Source organism: Camellia sinensis, chromosome 11, assembly GCF_055761805.1.
Source record: "Camellia sinensis isolate YWXY chromosome 11, ASM5576180v1, whole genome shotgun sequence".
NCBI classification, from domain to species: domain Eukaryota; kingdom Viridiplantae; phylum Streptophyta; class Magnoliopsida; order Ericales; family Theaceae; genus Camellia; species Camellia sinensis.
In genome coordinates this window covers 52,754,498-52,780,337 of record NC_138971.1, presented here as the reverse complement: position 1 = coordinate 52,780,337, position 25,840 = coordinate 52,754,498, and the positions used below count along the sequence as shown (strand labels likewise).

General features: G+C 37.6%; 1 protein-coding gene across 7 annotated transcripts in view; it reads left to right on the top strand.

Annotated features, from left to right (window-relative positions):
* The window catches only part of CPSF73-II (cleavage and polyadenylation specificity factor 73 kDa subunit-II), a 72,993-nt gene that overhangs the window by 25,163 nt on the left and 21,990 nt on the right, over nt 1–25,840 (top strand). For all 7 annotated transcript variants that reach the window (XM_082893904.1, XM_028258228.2, XM_082893901.1 and 4 more), the window contains 3 exons: nt 344–448; nt 1,232–1,373; nt 19,230–19,326. In XM_082893904.1, the coding sequence (XP_082750030.1) occupies nt 344–448; nt 1,232–1,373; nt 19,230–19,326 (344 nt within the window). The remainder of the gene's footprint in view (nt 1–343; nt 449–1,231; nt 1,374–19,229; nt 19,327–25,840) is intronic.

Genomic DNA, 25,840 nt, shown 5'->3' with positions numbered 1-25,840 from the left:
ATGTTGGGTTCTCTTTCCCCTTTGTCAATTTTTGACATTGAAAATAGTAACAAACAACAGCCAGCTTGTCGAGACCAACTGTTCTGAAGCAATATCTCATTATTACCTCTCCATTTAAGGAGCATGCTGAATTATGACGGGTTCCTTGCTCAATAAGATTAAACTATTGAGAGATTTTTTAGGTCATTTTTATGGCAGAGTATCGATTGTTTTGGTTTTGCGATAGCATAGCATTTTAATTTAGTCTTAACCATTAAAATAGTGTTATTTATTTGCATTAGAATATTCTTTATTTATCATGCTTTACTGGTGTTCCTCATTTTGGATGATATTTCTCTTTCAGGTTTGACCATTCAAGCTAATATGTATTATAAAATGCTCATCAACTGGACTAGTCAAAAGGTGAAAGATACATATGCTACTCGCAATGCATTCGATTTTAAAAATGGTAAGTCTACAATTCTAGTTTTTCATTTGACAGTGCCAGATGGTTTGTTTGGTTTCTTGTGAATCTCACTTAATTATAGGAGTATGCTAAATTGTTTTTTATTTTTTATTATTATATGTTTTTATGATTTATATTTCAAAAATATTAGAATATGTCTGACGAGGAACATTGTAACTTGGACACCTAATAACTTCAAAAAATTTAAGATTTTTGTAAAAGTTGTAGAAACAAATGACATTAATTTTGGGAGTTGTAAGGGTTAAGAACAAATTTTGGTCTCAACATTTTCTCTAAAGTGATAATTTTTTTATTTTCAAAAAACTTATGTTTAGAGTTCAGTGTGTTACTGTGGGGAAACATAATTACACATTGAGATAAATTAGTATTCCAAATTTCCAATCATTATTTGAAAGAACTTTGCTCTCTTATCTCTCCTTTTTCTCTTTCTTTCTTTTTTCTTTTTCCTTTCTATCTTTTAATTATGCTTTTATGCTATGGGCTCAAATTTACCTCACTTTGAGGAATTTCCTTCCTATTTTTGTTCGTCAAAAAAAAAAAAGCTTCATCTCTTTTGTTGAACACACTTGGGTGGGCAGGGACTTGTACTTAAATGGTGCGGTCTGATCATTTTAAATTATTTGCAATTAAATTTGAAGTCAACTGAACATCGCCTAAAATAATTGGTATTGAGTTTTAAATTGACGTTTAATGTTTATTATATTGGAACTGATTCCTATTGCTGTTTTACTGGTTCCCTCAATCTTTGTCACTTGGATGTTTCAGTTTCCAATTTCGATCGTTCCTTGATAAATGCTCCTGGACCTTGTGTTCTCTTCGCTACACCAGGGATGATAAGTGGTGGTTTTTCACTTGAAGTTTTCAAACAATGGGCTCCATATGAAGCAAATCTTGTTACACTCCCAGGGTACCTTCATTGTTACTTTGCTCCTTGATAAAAGCATATTTATGGAATTAAGAGATTGGTCATCTAAGAACGGACACATGACATGACACAGACAAATTTTCAAAAAATATAGGATTGGACATGTAAGAAATAATGTATAGAGAAAGAGAGAGAATAAATTGTATGTATTATTATTGATTGATATATTGATATCTATTACAATGATTCATGATTCCTATATATAGAAGAGGGTGAGTGTGTAGTAGGTAAGGAGTAGGTGAAGTATGTAGAGAGTAGGTGGATTTTAACAGCCCCCCGCAAACTCAAGGGGGATAGGAACTAACCAATTTGAGTTTGGAGAGAGTAACAAAACAAGAAAATACATAAAAATAAAAGAGGATAAGAGACACTGTATGGTCGTGTCAGACCATTGGTGAAGACACTGGATGGTGGTGTCATAACGTTGTAGAGGACACTGTATGGTGGTGTCATAACGTTGTAGAGGACACTGTATGGGGGTGTCATAACGTTGTAGAGGACACTGTATGGTGGTGTCATAACGGTGTAGAGGACAGTTTATGGGGTCATGTCGGACCGTTGTAGAAGACAGTTTACGGGGTCATGTCGGACCGTTGTAGAAGACAGTTTATGGGGTCATGTCGGGCCGATGTAGAAGCTGACCGGAATCAATGTCGGGACAGTTTATGGGGTCATGTCGGACCGTTGTAGAAGCTGACCGGAATCAATGTCGGGACAGTTTACAGAGTCTTGTCGGACCCTTGTAGAAACTAACCGGAATCTATGTCGGGACAGTTTACAGAGTCTTGTCGGACCCTTGTAGAAACTAACCGGAATCTATGTCGGGACAGTTTATAGAGTCTTGTCGGACCCTTAAAAAGTCGCACCCTCAAAAGGTGTGCCCAATTTGTCAAAAGGCGTGCCATCAAAAGGCGTGCCCAATCCATAAAAAGGCGTGCCATCAAAAGTTGCGCCCTCAAAAGGCGCGCCCACTTCATCAAAAGTCGTGCCCGACAGAAAGCGTCGAGCCATCAAAAGGTGAGCCGGAGACGCGGCGAGGCACGTGAGCGACAGAGCGGCGTGTCGGCCGCGTCGTCAGTGTCAATATAAACCAATGCGGAGGCGGTGGAAACCAAACCAGACTGAAACCTCTGAACTTGTCATTCTGAAACAATCTGTAAATACTCTGTATCTAACCCTTCTCGGAAACACTCAGCAACCCAAAAAGCATGGCCTCTTCTTCCCGTTCAGCTACCCAGAACATGGCCTCATCTTCCCGTGGTCTGCTCACTCTCTTTCCCGACCTCAACGAGTCAACAAGAGAGATAACTGGTGCGGTGGCCAGTGAACCTCAACCAAACACCTCTGGTTTTGCTCCATTGAACTTTCCGATGCGGTCGGTGGAGCAAAAAATGGCGGTGCAGTCGGATGTGGAGGCCAATCAGTATACCTTGAAGTCATGTGTGGAAACCATGACTGCGGTTACAAATTTGTCGAACCGGCTGCAGAGTAGGACAAATGAGGTGCAGCAGTTAAACGCCCAACTGGCTCTGCTCCAACGCATGTATAAGGATGCGCGAGCAGAGATAAGTGTGCTAAAGGCGGAAAACAAGGAGCTGAAGCGGAAGGCCAGTTTTATGTTCCGATTTGGAGGGCCGCCATATGCTGCAGTGGAGGAGCAGGGAGTACTGATCATGCCCAGTGGAGTGGGAAACACGGAGGCAACACCGGCAAGGGCCGCCCAAGACGGTGGCAAGAAGAAAAGACCGGCGGAATAGGCGAGAAGAAAAATCCCACTGTTCCGATTTGTGTTGGTTGTGTTTTGTTTTGTTTTGTGTTTTTTTATTTTTATTTTTTTTTTTTATGGTGTAAAATGCTGATCGGGGTTGATCCCCGGCATGAAGAAATGACAAGTTTGTAAAATGTTTTTTTTTTTTTTTTTTTTTTTTTTTGTTTTTGTTTTTGTTTTTGTTTTGGGAGTGTTTTGTTGAAAAAATAAAAATAAAATGAAAGAAAATAAGGGAGAAAGAAAATAGATAAAAAATATTTATAGATGGATTATATGAAAAACATCAGTGCGATTGTTTCAAAATAAAGTGGGGTATTTAAAAAAGAGGAAAAGTGACTTGGAAAAAATAAATAAAAATAAGTGATTTTTGAAATCAAATGGAGGAGAGAGAGGGACAAACCCATGTGATAAAGTGGAGAGAGAGTCGGTGAGTGGGGTGCAAAAGGTGAAGGAGAAATGATGGATTGAAAATGGTTTGGGTCAAAAGTGGACACTGTTAGTGGGGAACATGAGTGCATTGATTATTTGATATAATAATAATAATAATAAAAATAAAAAGTTAGAACAGTTGGAGAGAATGAGTGGAGTATGGTAAGGGTTTCATCCAAAGCCAAAATTCCTGCAGCGAATCACTTCGCAAATCCTAGCATGAGCTTTTTCTCTTTCCAGGCTTATTCATGAATTTCCTGGTGATTTCAAGAGCCTCTGGTGGCATTGTGGCAGAGAACACCCCAACCTGGATTTTGGGTGGCAGCAACTGGAAAATATCATAGATCTGATTTTTAAAAACCTCGTGACAGCATTTCATCAGCTTCATCCAAGACAAACATTTTGATGTAAACAGGGCGAAGTGATTGTCTCCGCAACATGTCAAACACACGACCAGGAGTACCAACAACAACATGAACCCCACTGGAGAGAATGCGCTGATCTTCGCGCACACTAGTCCCTCCAACACAAGCATGAACCTTCACACTTTGCTGGGCAAGTTCAAGAGTGGGTGGAAGAACCAAAGCTTGGCACTCAACCAAGCTATAATCTAGCTGCTGCAGAATTCCAGAGCAGAATGTTGCAGTGTTTCCAGTTCCAGACTGTCTCGTCATATGAGGTGAAGAATTCTTCTCCATCAGCCTCACACATGACTACAGTTGCACAAATCTTTGTTGATTTTATCAGCGGAATAGGTTGAGGTCCGGCGGGCGGCGAAGGTGAGGTTGCCGCCCGCCGGGGAAGCGAAAATACTAGGTTTTAAACCCGCTCTGATACCATGTAAGAAATAATGTATAGAGAAAGAGAGAGAATAAATTGTATGTATTATTATTGATTGATATATTGATATCTATTACAATGATTCATGATTCCTATATATAGAAGAGGGTGAGTGTGTAGTAGGTAAGGAGTAGGTGAAGTATGTAGAGAGTAGGTGGATTTTAACAGGACACGTTGGAGGACACATGCAAAACGTATAATTTTATGTATTTATTATATGTCATATTTTTGAGTATTTAATTTGTATTTTATATCAAATATTTAATTTTATCAAATTTATCAACCTTAAGTATGCTATTTTAGTAAAAATAAAAAAAAAATTTAATTTTGTTTTTTTGAAAAAAATAGTCCTCAGTGTGTCCTTAACGTGTCCCCAGTGTGTCAAATACGTGTCTGGAGTGTGTCCAATACGTGTCGGACACCTAGACATGACTTTCGAAGAGGTATCCTTGTTTCATAGTTGGTCATGTAATTTAAGAGAATACAAAGCTTGGGGGATGATTATGATATCATTACTTTTTATATTAATCAATCAGCTGTTACAAAAAGAAGGCCCAAGGCACTGATTAAGGAATCACCTTTTATATTGATTGATTGATTGACTGACTGATTAAGAAATCACAATCAATCAATCAATCACAATCTAATCTAAATAAGGAAACAATGAAATATTCTAACACTCCTCCCCCCCCCCTCTCTCAAGTTGGTGCGAAGATATCTCGCATGCCCAGCTTGTCTAGAATGTCATGAAATGGTCGCTCCTAACTCCCTTGGTGAGGATGTCTGCAAGTTGTTTGCCTGACTTCACAAAAAGGGTACATATCATTCTGCTGGTGAGTTTCTCCTTGATAAAGTGATGATCAATGTCAACATGCATCCCTATTTCCTTCAAAAGGTCAAGAACATATCGCCTTTATGAGATGAAAATCCCATCCTTGGAGCAAGCAACTTCAATTCCCAAAAAATATTTCAAGTTAAGTCTTTGATTTCAAACTCACTAGTTAAATATTTCTTCAACAGGGATATTTCCTCACTATCATCGCCTGTAAGCACTATGTCATCCACAAATAATGAGAGCTGTAGTCTTACCACATGATGAATGTTTCACAAACAAAGTGTGATCTGCCTGACTCTGTTTGAAATCATATTTAAGCATAGCCTGAGTGAATCTCTCAAACTAAGCCCTTAGAGACTATGTGAGACCATATAAGGACTTTCGAAGCCTGCATACTTTACCCTCTGTCTGATGATCCTAAAAACCAGGAGGATGTCCATATATACCTCTTCTTTTAGATCACCATGTGAGAAAGCATTCTTTACATCAAACTGATGAAGCGAATCTAAATTAGCTGCTAGAGAAAGAAGTATTATGACTGAATTCATCTTAGCCACTGGTGCAAACGTCTCTTGATAGTCTACTCCATAAGTTTGAGTGAACTTTTACCACAAGTTGAGCCTTCTAACGCTCAATGGAACCATTTACTTTGTGCTTCACAGTATACACCCAATTGTATCCTACCGATCGTTTGCCCTTAGCTAACTCAGTTAATTCCCAAGTGTCATTCTTACGAAGTGCTTTCATTTCCTCAGTCATAACAAGTTTCCATTCAGAGGTAGTGAAAGCATCTTGAAAATGGTTAGGAATATTAACAGCGGAAATGTTTGATACAAAGGCCCTATAAGAGGAAGACAAGTGAGAGTATGACACAAAGTTTGAGATAGAATATTGAGTATAGGATGTCACACCCTTTCTCTTGGCAATATGAATATCAAGATCAGTAGTGTCAGGAATAGCAATATCAGTAGACTCCAGAGAAACAAGAGATTCAAAGTTACTTCGACTCTTATCAGAAGCAAGAGATGGCAGTGGGTGAACAGAAGTTGTCTCTTGTATTCAAGTAACTTTCTGTCTGTCTTTGTCCCTGACATAAACTTGCCCTTCCCTGTCCTTGGTGGCATTGGATTCTATAGTCCCAGTAATAGTAGTGCAGGTACGATTGGTTCCACCATAGGAGCAACATGGACAACAGGAATCTCTTTACACCAAGGCTCCCTCTGAAGGGATGACTGTGATACCGGAGAAGACAAGAAGACAAGAAATAAGACTGAGACTTAAAAAAGGTGACATCCATGGACACAAAGCAATTACGAGAAGAAGGGTGATAACACCTATACCCCTTTTAAGTTGGCAAGAATCTGAGGAAAACACACTTGAGAGAGTGAGGGTCCAACTTACCATGAGTAGGAGAATGATTGTGGATAAAACAGACACAACCAAATATTTTAAGGAAAATGGAAAACAAAGACTCTGAATCGAGAAGGACTTGAAGTCGAGCTTGCTTTTGCAAAACCTAGGTAGGAAGACGGTTAATGAGATAGGCTGCGGTGAGAACGGCCTCACCCCAGTAGGACTGAGGCACCCTCATCGAAAAACACATGCAGCGAGCTATATTAAGAAGATGACGATTCTTGCATTCTAAAACCCTATTTTGTTGAGGAGTATTGGTGCAAGATGTCTGATGTATAATGAGATGAGTGGAAAAATAGCTCTCTAACTCTGAATCGATGTATTCATCCCCATTACCAGAATGCAAGATTTTGACAATTGCCCCAAACTGAGTACAAATCATTTTATGAAAATTTTGAAATACAGAGAAAATCTCACTTTTTTCTTCCATGAGATACACCCAAATAGTACGAGAAAAATCATCGATAAAGATAACAAACCATCTATGGCCTTTTAAAGACATAACACGAGATGGACCCCACCCATCAGAATGTATTAAAGAAAAAGCAACTAAACTTTTATTAAGACTTTGAGCAAAAGAAGTTCAATGTTGTTTGCCAAGTTAATAAGATTCACAAAGAAACTTAAGACACATTATTATTTGTAAAAACAGATGGAAATAAATGCCTAACCAAATGAAAAGAAGGATGCCCAAGACGCCGATGTCAGTCATAAATCCTCCTTAGTGGTTGGGAACAAGATGGAATGAGGAGCAAGCTTGTTCGGCTGATCTAAGAAATAGAGACCATTTTCTGTACTACCACTGCCAATCGTCCTTCTCGTGACAAGATCCTGAAAAAGACAATGATTAGGAAACAAATGTCACACTATAGTTCAAATCCTTAGTAATGCGACTCAAGGATAGGAGATTAACAGAAAAATTGGGAACATGGAGCATTGAAGACAGAGGTAAGGTAGGGGTGACATGAATTGAACCTTTCCCAGAGATAAAAAAAATAGTACCATCTGCAATCCTAACTGTCTTGACTTGAAGAGGGCTTATATACTGAGAAAAGGTCAGAAGACCCAGACATATAATTTGAGGCACCAGAATCAATAATCCATGGCAAAGACTTATGGGAAAGAAAAGCATTAGGAGAAGAGGCTAAGTTACTTGGGCGGGCAAACGATGAGGAAGATGCACTGGGAATAGTAGAAGACCAGCGGGCCAGCAAATGACACAGAACATCCTCAAGCTCATTAGAAGTCATGTTAGATAAACTATCAGAAGTCGGACCAACTGAAGCAGAAGTAGAATCAAGGGTGTCAAGAGCACTAGACTGATGGGCCCTTGGATTAGAGCCACGTCCTCTAGACTGCCTGATCGACCACCTCTAGTACCAGACCGATCACCCCGACTCCCTGATGGAGCCCCATGAAGCTTCCAACACGTCTCATGAGTATGCCGCGGCTTGCTTCAATAATCACAGAACACAGTATCGTTCCCTGAAGAATGGGAAAGGGGTAGTGACAAACCAGTCCCATCTCTCGAGGAGCAGAAAGTAATGCTGAACGGTCTCCAGTAGCTGGTGGTAACACAACAGAACGACGACTCTCCTTATTTTGTCCATATGCAAAGGCCTCTTGAAGAGATGGAAGAACATCCAAGCCAAGGACACGACTCCAAACTGGATCAAACTCCACATTGAAGCCTTCCAAAAACTTGAAAACCTTCTCCTGTGTAAGAAACTTCTGGTAACCAACTAAGTCAACTGTACAAACAGGCTTATAATCTAGGAGATGATCTAAGCGTTTCCAACCTTTAGTCAGAAAGGTGTAATGCTGGAGAATTGTCTACTCTCCCTGTACTGTGCGCTCAATAGACTAGTGCAACTCAAAAGACTGAAAAAAATTCCCTTTTTGAGAATATGTAGCAGCGACTGCTTCCCAAATATCCTGGGCAGTATCCATGGATCAGTAGCCTTCACCAATCTCAGGAATTATGGAATGAATGAGCCACACCATGATTAAAGAGTTGGTAATCTTCCATTGGTCATAGCCAAGATCCGTAAAACCTGGTACTTGAACTCTCCCATTAACATATCCTATCTTCCCCTTGCTCTTCAGAAAAGTGTCAGACATTAAGACCATGAAAGGTAATTCTGACCATTAAACAGAGCGGTAGTGATTTTGATCTCAGATATACTAGTCATAATTGGATTGGAGCTCTTTCCTTTAGATGGGTGAGAAGTAGTGGTGGATTCACTAGTTAGGTTCGCCATAAGAACTCTACAATTTCAACCCAAAAACCTTGCACGAATCACAAGAAGAGAAAGAGGAATAGAATGTGCTGGAACAAGTAAAATCACATACAGACCACTATGGGAGTATAATAATCAAATTAATGGGTCCAAAAAATATAACAAATATGGGAAAACGAACATTCAATCAAAACAAGTGCTGAATTGTGTTCAAGAAAGTAGAGAAAAAGAAACTTAGAGCAACAAAAGATGGGCAGCCCTCATACTCATGCTGAAATACACAGAGAGGCTAGGACAACCCTTACAAAGGTCAACTAGGCTAGAAGGGCCTTTAGCTGAAGCCGAAATAGTTTTGTGGGACCTTGGCTGGTTCCGACAGAAGCTCAGGGACCAGCGGTGGAGGATGGGTGGTGATAGGTGATGGCTGGTTAGTGGTGTAGATGACGGTTTTTAGGGTTTTGGCTCTGATACCATGTCATTTAAGAGAATACAAAGCTTGGGTAATGATTGTGATATCATCACCTTTTATATTAATCAATCAACTATTACAAAAGGAAGCCCTAAGGCACTGATTAAGGAATCACTTTTTATATTGACTGATTGATTGACTAATTAAGGATTGCAATCAATCAATCACACAATCACAATCACAATCGAATCTAAACAAGAAATAAGTAAATATTCTAACAGGTCATGCTCTTGTGTCACAATGTGGAAAATTGTCTATTTTACTTATACCCCAGCAAGGTGCTGGGACAGGGGGATCCAAGCAATCAATCAACCATTTGGTTCAGCTCTTATGCTGGCTTCAACTTTAGGAAAAGCCCAGAGTCATTTGGTAAGTTGGCTTTTTAAGCTTTTCTTGAGCTACTTTGGCTAAAAAACTATGAGCCTGCAAATGTCGGTTTATTGGCTTTTTCTGTAACACTGAACTTTAATGATTTTTAAACTTCCAAAAACTACCTTAATTAAACAATTTAATTGAGGTTCCTTAGAAAATTTAAAGTTTAAAAAATGATTTTTTAAGTAGATATTTACCAAAGTCATCAAATTTCTAAAAAATCTGTCAACAACTTTCAGTACCAAAACCCAATAGTTGCTTTTTAGAAAAGCTGAGTCAAACCAAATGGGAGCTTAAGATGATATCATTATGATGCTCTTATTTTGTTTGTAATTTTGTTGAAAACCTTTTGTTTTCCCCTGGCATGTTGTAAAAATATGAAAGATTAAATGACTAGAATCATTACTTAGGGTTTGTTTGATTACACGATTAAGTGCTTAAACTTTAGAGTATTAAATGGTTTGGGAATTAAGTGCATTTGAGAAGATATAAGTTAGAATGTAAAATGAAGAAATTTAGGGTTAGGATTTAAGGGGAAGAAAAAGAGATAAGAGAAGAGAGAGAAATTTTATATTTTTGGAATGAATCTATTGTAACTCTACATCAACAAAATATATATATAAACCCTAACATAGCAATATAACCATCTTACCTTCAACTTAAGTAAAAATTAATAGAATAACAATAAAAACAGAAAATAACTATTCTAACACTTCCTCTTAAGCTGGAGTATAGAGATCAAACATGCTGAGCTTGATAGTTAAACAATGAAATGAAGACTGAGCCAAATGTTTAGTGAGAATATCACTCAATTGATCTTCAGAACAAACATAAGGAGTCACAAGTTGCTTGTGTAGTAAGAGATCACAAATATAATGGCAGTCAACTTCGATATGTTTGGTTTGTTGATGGAACACTGGATTTTTGGCAATGAAGATAGCAGCCTGATTATCACATGCTCATAGGAGTGGGAACATAAAAGCCAAAATCCCAGAGAAGAGACTGAACCCAGAGCATCTTAGAAGCAATATGAGCCATGGCACGATACTCAGTCTCGGCACTAGAATGAGTAACAATAGTCTATTTCTTGCTATGCCAAGTAACAAGATTACCCCCAACAAAGGTACAATAGCCCGAGATGGAATGACGGTAAGTCCTATTACCAGCCCAATCAACATCACTGAAGCCAGTGACAAACAACAGTGAAGATGGGCGATAGACTAAGCCCTGACCGAGGGCACTCTTCAAGTATTGCAAGATATGACACACAGTAGCAAAATGGGGTTGGTGGAGAGCATGCATAAATTGACTAACCACACTCACAACATATATAATATCGGGACGAGTAACAGTGAGATTAACTTTCCAACCAATTGACGATAACGACCAATATCAGGAAACAAGTCCCCAGTTTCACCATCAAGTTTGACACTAGAATCCATGAGAGTGTCACTAGGGTGAGTGCCTAGATGATTATGTCACTCATAGAAATGATTATGTCATCGACATAGATAATAAGAACAATACTCTCAGTAGACGAGTGTTGAACAAAGATAGAGTGATCAAAAGTGGAACGGCAAAAACCATAGACGAGCATAACAGCACTGAAACGATCAAACCAGGCATGCGGGGATTGCTCGAGACCATATAAGGCCTTCCACAATTGACAAATAAGATACTCATGACCAGGAACAACATACCAGGGGGTTGATCCATATAGATCTCCTCTTAGAGATCGCTATGAAGAAAGGCATTCTTGATGTCAAGTTGATATAAAGGCCAAGACTTACTAACTACAACGAAGAGAAGGATCCGAACCGAGTTAAGACAAGCCAAGAGAAAAAGTCTCCAGGTAATCAACACCGTAGGCTTGTGTATAGCCTTTGGCTACCAGGTGAGCCGTAAGCCGTTCAACAGTCCCATCGAGAAGATACTTAACAGTATAAATCTAATGACAACCCATAATAGATTTGCCAAAAGGTAGAGGGGTAAGTTCCCATGTCTAATTCTTATGAAGGACATGCATTTCCTCATCCATGGCATGCTTTCAACCAGAGATGGATATAGCCTGTTGATATAAGCAGGGAATGGTAATATTAGACAAGTTACAAGCAAAAAAGTGAAGACCATAAGAGAGGCGAGCATAAGAAACAAAATTAGCAATAGAATGTTGAGTGCAAGTACGTTTACTTTTGTGGAGGGCAATAGGAAGGTCATCAGGGGGCACATCAGCAGATGGAACAGGGGAGTCATGAACCTCAAACAAAGGAGATGAATTGATCGGGCCATAAGGCACAATATGACGAGCTTGAGACCACTGATAAACTTGCAAAGGAGGGGTAGAGGTGAGATTGGAGGGAGAAGATATAGACAAGGAGGAGGAAGGAACACAAAACAGAAGAGTAAGGGTGAGGGAGGCTGGCTCCCCATCACAACAAGAGAAGATTAGTGGATAATTGTTGCCTAGATGAGGAGAAAAATGGAGTGGACTTAAAAAATATAACATCAGCACTGACAAAGTATCGACGTGACTCAAGATGATAACATTGATACCCTTTCTGAGTACAAAAGTAGCCTAAGAACACACTTGCGAGCACGAGGAGATAACTTATCTAAATTGGGGTCAAGAATATGGACAAAGGCTACACAACCAAAAACACGAGGAGGCAACAAAAACGGAGACAACGTGGGATATAATTGAGAATAGGGAGACTTGTGTACTACACTAGAGGGCATGCGGTTAATTATGAAAAAAACAGTGAGAACATCGCCCCAAAATTGTTTGGGGACATGCATATTAAACATCAGTATGCGAGCAACATCTAACAAATGGCGGTGTTTTCGCTCGGCAACACCATTTTGAGATGTATGAGAACAATTAACCTAATGAATAATACCACGATCATCACAAAAGGTAGTCACAATAGATTACACATATAAGGCATCATCAGACCGAAATATCTTAATACGTTTCCCAAATTGAGTAAAGATTTCATTATAAAGTTTAGAGATGATAGAAGGCAAATCAAATCTCTGTTTCATTGAAAACGACCAAATCATTAACAGTGAGAGTTCTAGAAGGAACCCAGATATCTATATGGAAAAAGAGCAAACAACTTAGACACACGACTAATTTTATGACTAGGAAAAGAACTACGGTGATGCTTTCCAAATTGACAGGCTTCACACTCAATCTGAGAAACATGACTCAAACCAGGAACAACTTGAGCTTGGGTAAAGAGGGGTGACCAAGCGAAAATGCCATTGAAGAGGAGATACAATAGTGCTCAATACCATAGATGGAGGATGAGTAGAGATCACAGTGTCCAAAAAATATAAGCCATCATTCTCATGGCTTGAACCAATCGTCCTTTTGGTTTGGAGGTCCTGCAAAATACATGCAGTGGGAAAAAAGGTTATTAAACAGTGCAGAGCTTAAGTCAATTGGCTAACAAAGAGCAAATTAAATGGAAACTTAGGAACATAGAGACCAGAAGGTAAGGGAAGGGATGGAGTGGGGTGAAGAGGACCTTAACCACTGACAAGTCTAGAAGATCCATTAGCAAGTATAATAGTATGATCAACTAGCCTAAGAGTGTCAAAAAGAGAGGAATTACCAAAGATATAGGAACTAGCACCAGAGTCTAGGAGCTAAAGCTGAGTAGACTTAGCCACACATGCAGTATTACCTGAACTAGCCATAGTAGCGGTAGAGGATGAAGGTAGACTAGGCCGGAGAGACTGGACAAGAGCAGTAAGCTCACTAATCTGAGTGGTAAGTGTCTCATGAGAATCAACTGGAGAAGCAACAGAGTCAGTGGAAAACAAGGATGACTGTGAGAATAGAGCATCCATAACCTGATGCACATGGTCATGTTTGCTATACTTCTGTCAACACCAATGTTCAGTATGACCTTGGGAACCACAATGAGTACATTTGCGATCACCACACGTTCGAGAACCAGGTCCACTATTACCTTTTCCATGTGAACCACCACCACGAGAGCCACCTCTGTGAGAACCCCGTGAATCGGAATAAGAGCATATGGACTAGAAGGGCCATGAAAACCCCCGCAAGTAGGCCCTTAATCACAACTGCTAGAGACCAAGGCAGAAGATGACAATGGAGAGGATCTAGAGATGGGTTGTGCCTGGCCCAATGAGGAACGAAACTGTCGAAAATCGGCATTAGTAGCAGAAGGTAAAGTCTCACTGGCAAGAATCTAATCCTTGAACCCTCGCAATTCAGGATCTAAGCCGGAGATTAGGGAAGCGATCATAAACTCCTCTCAATGTTGCTTCTATTTGTTCACATCAGTAGTGAAGGGTCGATGCTGCAATAACTGATCCCACAAGGTCTTGAGACTACTATAATAATTGGGAAGTGACCGACCAGATTGGCGCATAGCAAAAATCTGCTCATATAACTCATAGATTCGAGAGACATTACTTTGATTCGAAAAAGATTTAGCAAGGGAGTCCCAAATTCCCTAAGAGGTATCACAAACTTCCACGGTAGTAGCCACATGTGGTTCTAGACTATGCCAAATCCAACCCATAACACAGGATTCCTCGCTACACCAATCGTCATAAGCTATATCATCAGTAGGAGGGAGTTTGCTAAGGAAGCGGGACTTCTTACCATGGAAGAAAATTTTGACAGCGTGGGCCCAAGCCAAATAATTGGCACCATTCCATTTTTTGGTCGTGATAGATTTAGGCATGTCATCATCCTTACTCATAGCCATAGCCTTAGCCTTAGCTTCGATCTCAGCCATGAAGATCAATCACACAAAATACTCAACACAAGAGCACGAAAGTAGCAAAATACTTGCAATTAATCAATACCCACAACAACCAATATAGACAATGGAGATCTCAGTAAACAAGAATCCAAGATAAATTAGACATGAGTGAGGAGAACATTAGTCTGTCAAACAGATTCGGACCCAAATTAAACCAAAAACAAAAACCCACCAACACAAAACAACTTAAGAGCAAAAAATCACTTGTTAGACAGATTTCAGCCTCTATATGATAAATTCCAAGAGATAGAGCCAGAAACACAGGTCTGCTGATACAGATTGAGCCAAAAACGACCCAAATATCAACCTAACTGCAGCAAAACAACAAATTGATAGCAACAACCACTAGAAAGAGGATTTTCGGCTCCTAAGGATTGGGTTCCAACAAGAAAAAACAGCAAACACAGCCCAAATCCAAATTAAAAAGAATGCATCTAAAATCATGAAAAACATTTAAAAATAGAAAACTCACATCAGGGATGATCAAAAAATTCCACAAAGATCACCATAAATCTCACGAGACAATTTCAAACCTAGGGGTGGAGGATCCATCCGTACAATGCTAATGTCATGCTGACGTCATCGTACTGATGATGACATCAACATGTCCCGGTCAATTCCAATCAAGCTCTAGAATTTGTAGAACACCTTCTAATGAAGAATAGATTGCTCTGATATCAAGTTAGAATGTATAATGAAGAAATTTAAGGTTATGATTTAAGGGGAAGAAGAAGAAATAAGAGAAGAGAGAAATTTTATATATCTGCGATGAACAAGGTTCTGAAAAGCGGTTGCGGTCGCCGTAACGATGGCGGTGACGCGGTTGCGGTTGCGGGGTGTAAAGGCCGTAGTGTAACGGTTGCGGTAACCGGAATCGTGAATTTTTTTATTTTTCGCACAATATGAAAAAAACTTACCGATATGCATATTTTTTTTCCATGATCATATTTATTGGGTTAAAAATAAGTATTGATCAATTTTTGTAAATTTTTAAATATGATTCAATATATTTCATATTTTTAAATCACTATAAACTGAGTTTTTTACATTTTATTTTAATAATTAATGACTTTATATTATACAAAAAATCAATCACTAACTATTATATATAAGATAAATAATGACAAAAGTAAGAGAATAAATAAGAGTCTAAATATATATATACGTATTTTTACCAAGCCAAATAGATAATGACCACACTTATTATTATTATTATTATTATTATTATTATTATTTTCAAACAATACATAGATAGACACACACAAACAAAATGGTTTAGTGATAGCAGCTGAATAGAATAGCATAGGTCTTACAGTTTCAACAAATCAATAACATGTTCTTCATCTTCCCTTTTCTCTCTCTCTATCTCTTGCTCCTCCATTTTCTCTCTTTATCTTCCCTCTTCTCTCCATCCCTTTTCCCCCATTTTCAGCTTTTTTTTGTGTGTTTTTTTGAAAGAAACAGTTTGGAACCGTTACGTAACGGTGCGTAACAGGCCGTTACGGCTGTTACGACACCGTTACGACTGCTACGGTAGCCGCTACGACCGACACACCTGTGAATCTCATTCACACTGCAAAAGCGGCCGTAACGGGTGGCGGTAACCGCCAAAACCGTTACGTAACGGTTGCGGCCGCTTTTTAAACCTTGGCGATGAATCAATTTTAACTCTACATCAGCAAAATATATATACAAACTCTAACAAAACGATATGACCATCTTACCCTCAACTTAAGTAAATGTTAACAGAAGAACAATAAAAATAGAAAATAACTATTCAAACAATATAATTGTATACCACTTAAATTTGAATGTTAACTTATAATGGGTTTTATTTTAAGTTAGAGAGACTTGCATCAGTGCTAAATGTTGAATATGCTTAGTGAAATGTAGCGGTTGTTTGGGAAGTGCTAAATAAGTATACTTTTTGACTTTTTACGTAAAGTTGTGCAGAAAAGTAAAGAGGTGATGCGACCCAAAAAAGAAAAAGAAAAAAAAGTGTGCTACGGTAGCACTTCTAAAACAAGCTCGTAGTTTATTTATTTATTTTTTTATTTTAATAAATGATCAATTAACCTTTATCTAGAAATTTTAAACCAAAGCAATCTCCCTAGTTAATTGAGGTCATCTGCATGAATCCTTTTCTCCATCATGCTCTATCAACGGCCATGGAAAGGGCCATCCTATAGAAATTAAGTAAAAGCATTTATTTCTTTAGTAAACTATCCCATATCAGTCTTGGTCTTCCCTTTACCATAACGTTTCCATTAACCATGATCCTATAGCACTCACTCATCGTTGCTTCTATCTATCTTCGTTGATTTATCTAGAAATTTTCAAATTTTAATTATTGAAATTTTAATTTGGACAAATAATACCGATAGTCCTTGTATTTTCTTGTGTGGTTTTGACGACTCAATTTTAACCTGGAATTTTTAATTTTCAGCCTGGCCCAATCAATACCGTTGGTTAGAAGGAAGTTGTGCAATTGAGCAGTATGTGCCATACTTTTAGGGGCAAAATTGTAAAATAGTTCCTACCTTATCCAACTGTGAGTTACTCAAAATAACCCATATATAGTTTGTAGTAAAAAAAGTCTAGATTTTTGTCAAATTTTAGTTGAAATGATTACCACGTGGCTTCATAGAAAGGCTAGCTGGAAAGCAATCATGATTGCAATAGATGAACTGCCTTGAAAAATCACACCTAAGAAGCAATGGACCTGCGACACGATAGTTTTTAAAAAATGCAAGACATGAAATTGGGTAGATATGCAAGCTATATACTTTTATATATTTATTTAATATATCTCATATATAAACACTCAATTCAAAGATAATAAAAAAATACAACATAATAGTGATTGTTAAATTTTAAAGGGATTATTAGATATAAATTATTTTTCTCTTATCATGGGTCTTAACTTATTTTGTTGAAACTTGTAATATGTTTCGTGTGTGTGTCTAAGAAATGGACATGTATATTTCCCTTGAGGGTGAGAATTTGTGACACGATACGATAACACGACTTGAACTGTACACGAAATTAGCGGGTTAGGGTTGACCATTTTCTGACACAAACATGTATATGACACGACCTGATAATTCGAATATTAAACACGTCGGGTTAGTGTCAAATTTGTGTAACACAAAATTGACACCGATAATCCGTATAATGAATTATACATTTTAATATTATTTCCACTAAAGAGTATCTTGATATTTTTAATCTCTTATGTAATTACATCCAATTTATTAAAAAGCATGTAAAATATGATTTTAAGTTTAATATAGGTTTTGTTTTTGCTTTTAATTGAACTTTATGTATTTTTTACCTATTATTTGAGTTAATGTAGTAAAAAATATAATAATAAAATAGGATTTTTATAAAGTAAGTAAATAAAATTAAGTTGAAATCAAATATTTTTGTAAATAATTTCATTTAATAGAGATTAGTTTCATTAAACTTAAGTTGTGAAGAAATTTTAAATTTTTTTTCATACAGTTGATATTTTTAGTTAATAGTGAAATTTTTTGACATGACATGTTAACACGACATGAACCGGACACAGATCGAAAATGACACAACACGATAACACGAAATAATATATTGGTCGGGTTCGTGTTGAGGTAATTCTGACACAAACCTGAGATAACACGACACGAACTTGACCCAACACGACACGACGCCCACCCCTAATTTTCCTAGTGTTCGAAGTGTGTCCGAATGAAAAATTAAAAAAATGATAAAACTTGTTTGGACATGTGTCTAACATGTATCGGGAAGTGTCCAATGAGTATCGGTGTCCGATATGGACACACCACCTTAGTAGTCTTTGTGCTTCTTAGATTGACACATACGGCCAAAAGAAACAAATGCATCCGAATAGCCCCTTCACGTGACTAGATAAACTCTCTCTCTTGCTGCCCTTCGTATTTCTCTCTCACACATGCATTTTTATGTGTAACAACACAAACTGTGTCCTTCCTGAGCATGACAATCAATGTTATTTTATTAATGTTTTATTGAGGATAAGTATCTGCTTGCTATAAAATGTTTCTTTTAATTAAATAATATTGATGATACATATTGTATATAGAGATCCACATGTATATTGGATACAGATACTTCAACCTATTTGAAGTATCCATGCTTCCTAGGATTACATTAAAATTATTCGATATATACCTCTTCTTCAATATTTGTGCAAAAGCTTATTTTCTTATCAAATTGGTAGAATGGCCTGCCCCTCACAATTGCCATAAATGGAAAATCTGAAACAAAAGTTCGTGCAATCATCCCTTTATTATCAACTTATATCCATGCCTTCAAGATGGTATATAGAAAAAATATGCCAGCATCCTGCTGATTAAAAATCTGCAAGCACCATCACCTTGCTTGGGTTTTTGGTGAGAAATGTACTTTAAAAGTATAATATCAATATGATGCTGACATTCCAATCGACAATGCTGAAATATATGAACAAAGAACAATGAATATATTTTAGAAACCTCAATTCCGTTTAAATTACTCCTTGGTTTATGTTGAACAATATGCTCTAGCACCTTAATAAGAGCATAAAGCTTTCAAGAATACAATTTGGAATAGTAAATTGCTAATTTGGAAATTTCAGTTATCCTAATTTTTGTTTTAACTTGCTTTCCCAGGTATTGTGTGGCTGGAACTATAGGACATAGATTGATGTCAGGTAAACCCACCAAAATTGATTTGGATGAGAACACCCAAATTGATGTGCGATGCCAGGTACTAGTTATTCTCTTACTCTACACTTCATTTTGCCATATATGCAACCCCCATGTCTATGTAATTATTTTTCGTCTTCTACACTGATTTGTAATTTCCCTCTCTCTCTCTCTCTGTCTCTCTCTCTCTTTCTTTTCTTTTTTATTCCCTAGAGTGAACAATTGAACCTTGTTTTGGAAAGTTTAACTGAAAACACGTTATCATGTATTCCTAGTGATTTCCTTGGAGTTCACAAAAGTCCGGAATTTAGGGAAATGGGAGTCTAGATCATTGATCAATTCAAACTTTTGTGTAGGTCTTAATCCAAAACCATTCAAACCTGCCTAAATAACCCTTTTACTATAGTGAATTGTTGCTACAACTTTGAAGTGTAAGTCAACAAGGGAAACTTTTTACTCAATCTCCTGGCTCTTTGGAATGTTTTTATTGCAATCATGGCATGTTGAAGAATCTTATTTACATTATTTAAGTTGGATTTGTAATTAGCAGCATCCCATTCAGATTTATAAATTTTATTATTTGAACTAAAACCTCAATTTCTTGAACTTGTGGTGAAGCATTTCAACTAAAAGGTTTGGAGCCTAAACGAAACAGATAAGATAGATCTGCATGCCCAAATCCTCTTTTTGATCAGCCACGCCTGCCCAAATCCTTTGATACCCTAGCTTCTTAACTTTTTATATTAATTGGAAGCCGTTTCCTGTTTAATCCTACTCATGCAATAGAGGAAAAGTGTCCGAATGCAAATGAATTGATGGGTGTAGCAAGTCTCTGTGCTTTATTGCATTCTCATGTGGAAGCATAAGATATACTAGCGGACACATGCGATGCATGTGCAACTCGAAAAAAAAATAACATTTTAAGAATAATGACAAAGAAAAATGCACTTATAGTTTGTGTTGCTCACGTGATAAAAGCCTTCATTATTAAACCCATGGTCATGGGTTCAAGGCCCGCCTTTGCATAATTTTTACAAAAACTCAAAATATAGGGGTATTTTGGGAAAACCCAAAATATGACACACATTTGTGTCAACACGACCAGACGCCTTCACCTTGTAATAGTATAGATAGATAGAAGATAGATTGATATTTTGCTCATGGAATGGAAAAATACTTCCATTGATATGCTGTTGTTATCAAATGAAAGTGAATTCTGCATTTCTATTTTGTGTAGCACCTGTTTTATTTATTCATTTTGATCTATATTATGAATTTCACAAAGTTTACAATTGCATTATTTCAAATTACATACTACATCAACTCATGGGGACGATTTTTCGTGCAATGCATGATGCCCATGCACCTAGCATATACATACACACAAGTAAGGAGTGGTCAAGACAAGGGAAGGGTGGTTTTGAAACTTGAGTAGACATTTGTCCTAGCTGGCAAATTTTGGATGGCTGAGATTGATCACTCATATTTTGTCTGGAAGGCTGAGATTGTTTGGTGTTAAAATGAACGGTAGAGATTATTTGTTTGGCTGAGATTGTTTGAACTGTATGGTTCCCTTAAGTCTCTAATTTCAAATTTTGAAACAACGCTTGCTCTCATCATCTCCCAATAATCCCTACACTGCCCTGCCTTCTTTCTCAATTTCCTCTTCTTCTTCTTCTTCTTCTTCTTCTTCTTCTTCATCTTTGCTAAACCCTAACCTCTTAACCTACCCTACCCTACCTTGCCTTCACATCTAACTTCCAGTATTCATTATGATCCTCACTAGACCACCACCGTTTCTAGAAGACAAAGAGGGAAGCGGGTCAGAAGAAAAAGCCATAAGGCAGAGAAGAATGTTCCATGGGTGTTCTGTGTGAGGAGACCCCATAGTGGAGGAGGCTAAGAGGGGAGGGGAGGGGAGGGGAGAATCCATAGAATATCTATACTTGGAGATCCCAAATAGGTATTTTAATTTGAGTTTTTTGTTTATTTTTTGTATTGTCAATCTTCAAGGTGATCTCAATTTGTTAATTTTATTTAATTATTTAGCTGAAATTATTTAATGTCATTTCAAACCCCTGAGGGTAACATAGTTTTATATATTCACTGTTGTATTTTTTTTTTTTTTTTTTATCTTCATTTCATTTTTATTTTACCCACTTAATTTTTTATTTTAAAAAAAATTGCCCCTTTCCATTTGCATAAAAGAGAAGACAAGCAATGAAGCAAAATAGGACTGCAAAATTGGGAGTGGAAGGAACTTTGGAGAAACATTTTCTTATTCTTTTTTATGATTTGCTTCAACCATCTGATCACTTTTTTTTCATAAGCTTGGCCTTCTTTTTCTTCTCCTTTTTTTTTGTTTATTTTATTTTGTTGATTTTCTTTATCTTTTTTGTCCAAAGTGTATTTTGGAAGTCTATGTAGCTTTAGACAAAAAAGATAAAGAAAACCAATAAAATAAAATAAATTTAAAAAAAAAAAAAAAACAAAACAAAAAGAAGAAGAAAAAGAAGGCCAAGCTTATGGAAAAAAAGTGATTAGATGGTTGAAGCCTAAGAAGCACGGACACTTCTAAGAAGGTGACGTATCCGTGTCATGTCCGTGTCGGACACCGACACTCTTTGGACACTCTTAGGACACGTGTTCGATACTCTTCAAAACGTATCCTATTTTTTAAATATTTTTAAAGACCCGGACACTCTTTGGACACTTGGAGGACACACGTGTCAATTGTTTAAACACATGTGTCTATTGATTATACATATGTGAAACTAATTATAAGTTTAAACAAAACAACTTAAGATACAATAATAAAACAAAAACCATATAAATTTATAAGAATTGGTGCTATTTTACATTTTTTATTATCTTTGAATGATATATTCATATATATAACATATAATAAATATATAAAATTATATATTTCATGCGTGTCCTCCACGTGTCGTGTCCTGCATTTTTTTAAAATTAACGTGTCGGCGTGTCCGTGTCGTATTCATGTCGTGTCACGTGTCCGTGTCCATGCTTCTTAGGTTGAAGCAAATCATAATCATGACTTGGGGGATACACGTGTCCATCAAAACACATTTTAAAGTTTGAACGAAATAACTTAATAAACAAAGACAAGACAATAACTTAAAGTTAATCCTTTTAACTTTGGTAATTAGTGTTATGTTGCATTTTTTATTATCTTTGAATGAAATATACATATATATGACATAATAAATATGTCTCCCCCATCAGTCGTGTCCTGTATTTCCTTAAAATTATCGTATTGCATGCCCGTGTCCATATTTATTTGCCTTCTCTTGTACTTGTGTCCACAGAATTTGACGGGGATAAGAGTATGAGGTATGTGCTTGACACCCGGACCTAAATTAGACATTTGGATCCTTTAATGTTTACAATATTCGAAGAAAAAGAAACTCATATTTGGTAGTCAAGAAAACTTTATAGCTTCTGACATGGATGAGAGATAGAAATCTTATTTTTTTCCCGTTTCTCATACAATTTCAATTATATTTTCAACAATTTACAACATCTTATGTCGTAATATCATATAATACACGATATATTTAAATATTCTAGATGTGTCTTATGTACTTGTACCCAACTTTTGGATACATGTCCCAATATCCAAATATTTAAGTTTAGGAAGATCTAATACTTGAACATACACCAGCACCCGATACTTATATGGTAGTCCATATAACATAGGCATCAAGTTTCCTGATTGACCTTATGCACGCCATGACTGTGTTAAATCTAGTTCCATCCAATGAACTGTACTCAAATTTTGAAATCAGATATTTGGAGTGATAATTGACCCTCAGCACCCAAGAAGCACAATGTGGACAGGCCTATACAATAGATAATATTAAAATAAAATAAATCAAGACAACACAGTATGGGTCTAAGTCCATATTGTATAGTTTTTAAATACTTTCAAACTTGCATTGTGTTTTATGTGTCTCTGAGCATTAGATGCCCAAGTGTCGTAAATTTGTCTAAAATAAGAGACATTTGGATTTGCTAGAATTGATCAGATGATTTTATTCTTCTCCAATACGGATGTATATATACCCGTACAAGGTAATATAGGAAAGGAAAAGATTTACAATTAACTAGTACCACTAATATAATTAACAGCTACTATAAATAACTAAAAAGGTCAAGTAATCCCTAGCTGTACACACGTCAACACTTCCCCTCAAGTTGGGGTATAGATATCTCGGATACCTAACTTGACAAGTGTGGAGTATAACACCCGACATGATTTGATGCTACCTTTGTCAAGATATCTGCTAATTGATATTCAGATTTCACAAAAGGCATGCTGATAATCCCATTAGTTAGTTTCTCCTTGATGAAGTGTCTATCCACTTCAACATGTTTAGTACGATCATGTTGAATTGGATTATTGGCAATACTAATAGCTGCCTTGTGTCACAGCTTAGATTGATTGGTTTATCAAGATTAAAACTCAATTCTCCCATCAAGATCTTTAAACACAACTCACAAACACCATGTGACATGGCCTGTATTCTGCCTTAGCACTTGACCTAGCCACAACTTTTTGTTTTTTACTAAGCCATGTGACTAAGTTTCGTCCAACACATGTGAAGTGTCCAGAAGTAGACTTCCAATCAGTAATTGACCCCGCCCAATCAGCGTCTGTATACCCCTTAACATCTAGATGACCATGTTTAGAAAACATTAAACCCTTACCAGGTGCGGATTTCAAATATTTGAGGATCCGATGAACTGCATCCATATGGGCTTCATTAGGTGAATGCATAAACTAACTCACCACACTTCCAGCACAAGCCAAATCTGGTCGTGTGTGAGTCAAGCAAATCAATCTCCCAACTAACCTTTGGTATTTCTCTTTGTTAGTTGGAACCTGGTCAGCACTATCATTCCCCAATCTGTGATTTTTCTTAATTGGAGTATGAATAGGTTGGCGGGCTAGCATCCTGGTTTCAGTCAATAGGTCCAAAATATACTTTCTTTTGAGACAGAAAAATACTAGATCGAGCAACTTCAATGCCCAAAAAATAACATAGGGCACCAAGGTCCTTCATCTCAAACTCTTTTGCAAGATAATCTCACAGCCTTCTTATTCCTTCTTCATCATTATTGTTAAAATCCACCTACTCTCCACCTACTTCACCCACTTAAACCTACTCCACTAAACCTAACCCACTACACCACTACCACCTCACCTACTCCACTAAACCTAACCCACTACACCACTACCACCTCCACTTCACCTACTCCTTACCTACTACACACTCACCCTCTTCTATATATAGGAATCATGAATCATTGTAATAGACATCAATACATGAATCAATAATACAATTCTTTATTTCTCTTTATACATTAAATTTCTACATGGTATCAGAGCCATAAGATTTAGGCCCGTATTTTGTTTTCTCACCGGCGGGCAGCCGGCCGGCAACCTTGCCTCCGCTGCCCGCTGGAATTTTGTACACATACCTTCACTTTCCTGCCTCTTCCAACTTTCTTACAACTGTTGTCCCATAGATGGGCTTCATATCTACCGGTCCATCTATGCCTTGTGACACCTCTATACTGTGAAGTCCTCTGTCCAAATGCATCAATGGACTTCCTATGGACAACCTGCTTCTGATCAAGCTTCTCAGACCCTCTTTTCTTCCCCTCCTTGAATGGTGTTTGGTACACCTCATGGCCTCTAAATGCATAGTAATCTGAGTATTGCTGGGCTAATAACGAAGGCCTCTCGAGCAACTGAGATGGGGCTTCATATTCCCTTGCCCATCCAGCATCCATAACCATCACTTTGTCACAGTCCATAACTGTGGGTATTCTGTGAGCTATGCTGATTATTGTAAACGACACAAAGTCCTCGCGAATGGTTTTCTGAATGACAACATCGGTCTGGGAGTCGACAGAAGCCGTTGCTTCGTCCATAAATAGAATCTTGCTGTGTTTTAGCATGACTCTCCCCAAGCACAGAAGCTGTCTTTGTCCCACACTCCAATTGTCTCCGCCATCAACCACTGATGCATTGAGTTTTTCAGGCTTTGCAGCCACAACATCTTTTAGTGGTACTGTTTTTGTGCGAAGGGACAGAAATCATCACATTTCTCACCTTTTTTTCTTTTATTTTATCCTCCACAACAGCATATGGCGGCCCTCCAAATCGGAACATAACGGTGGCCTTCCGCTTCAGCTCCTTGTTTTCTGCCTTTAGCACACTTATCTCTGCTCGCGCATCCTTATACATGCGTTGGAGCAGAGCCAGCTGGGAGTTTAACTGTTGCACCTCATTTGTCCTGCTCTGCAGCCGGTGCGACAAGTTTGTGACCGCAGTCATGGTTTCCACACATGACTTCAGAGTATACTGATTGGCCTCAATATCAGTTTGCACCGCCATTTTTTGCTCCACCGACCGCATCGGAAAGTTCAACGGAGCAAACACAGAGGTGTTTGGTTGAGGTTCACTGGCCACCGCACCAGTTCTCTCTCTTGTTGACTCATTGAGGTCGGGAAAGAGAGTGAGTAGACCACGGGATGAAGAGGCC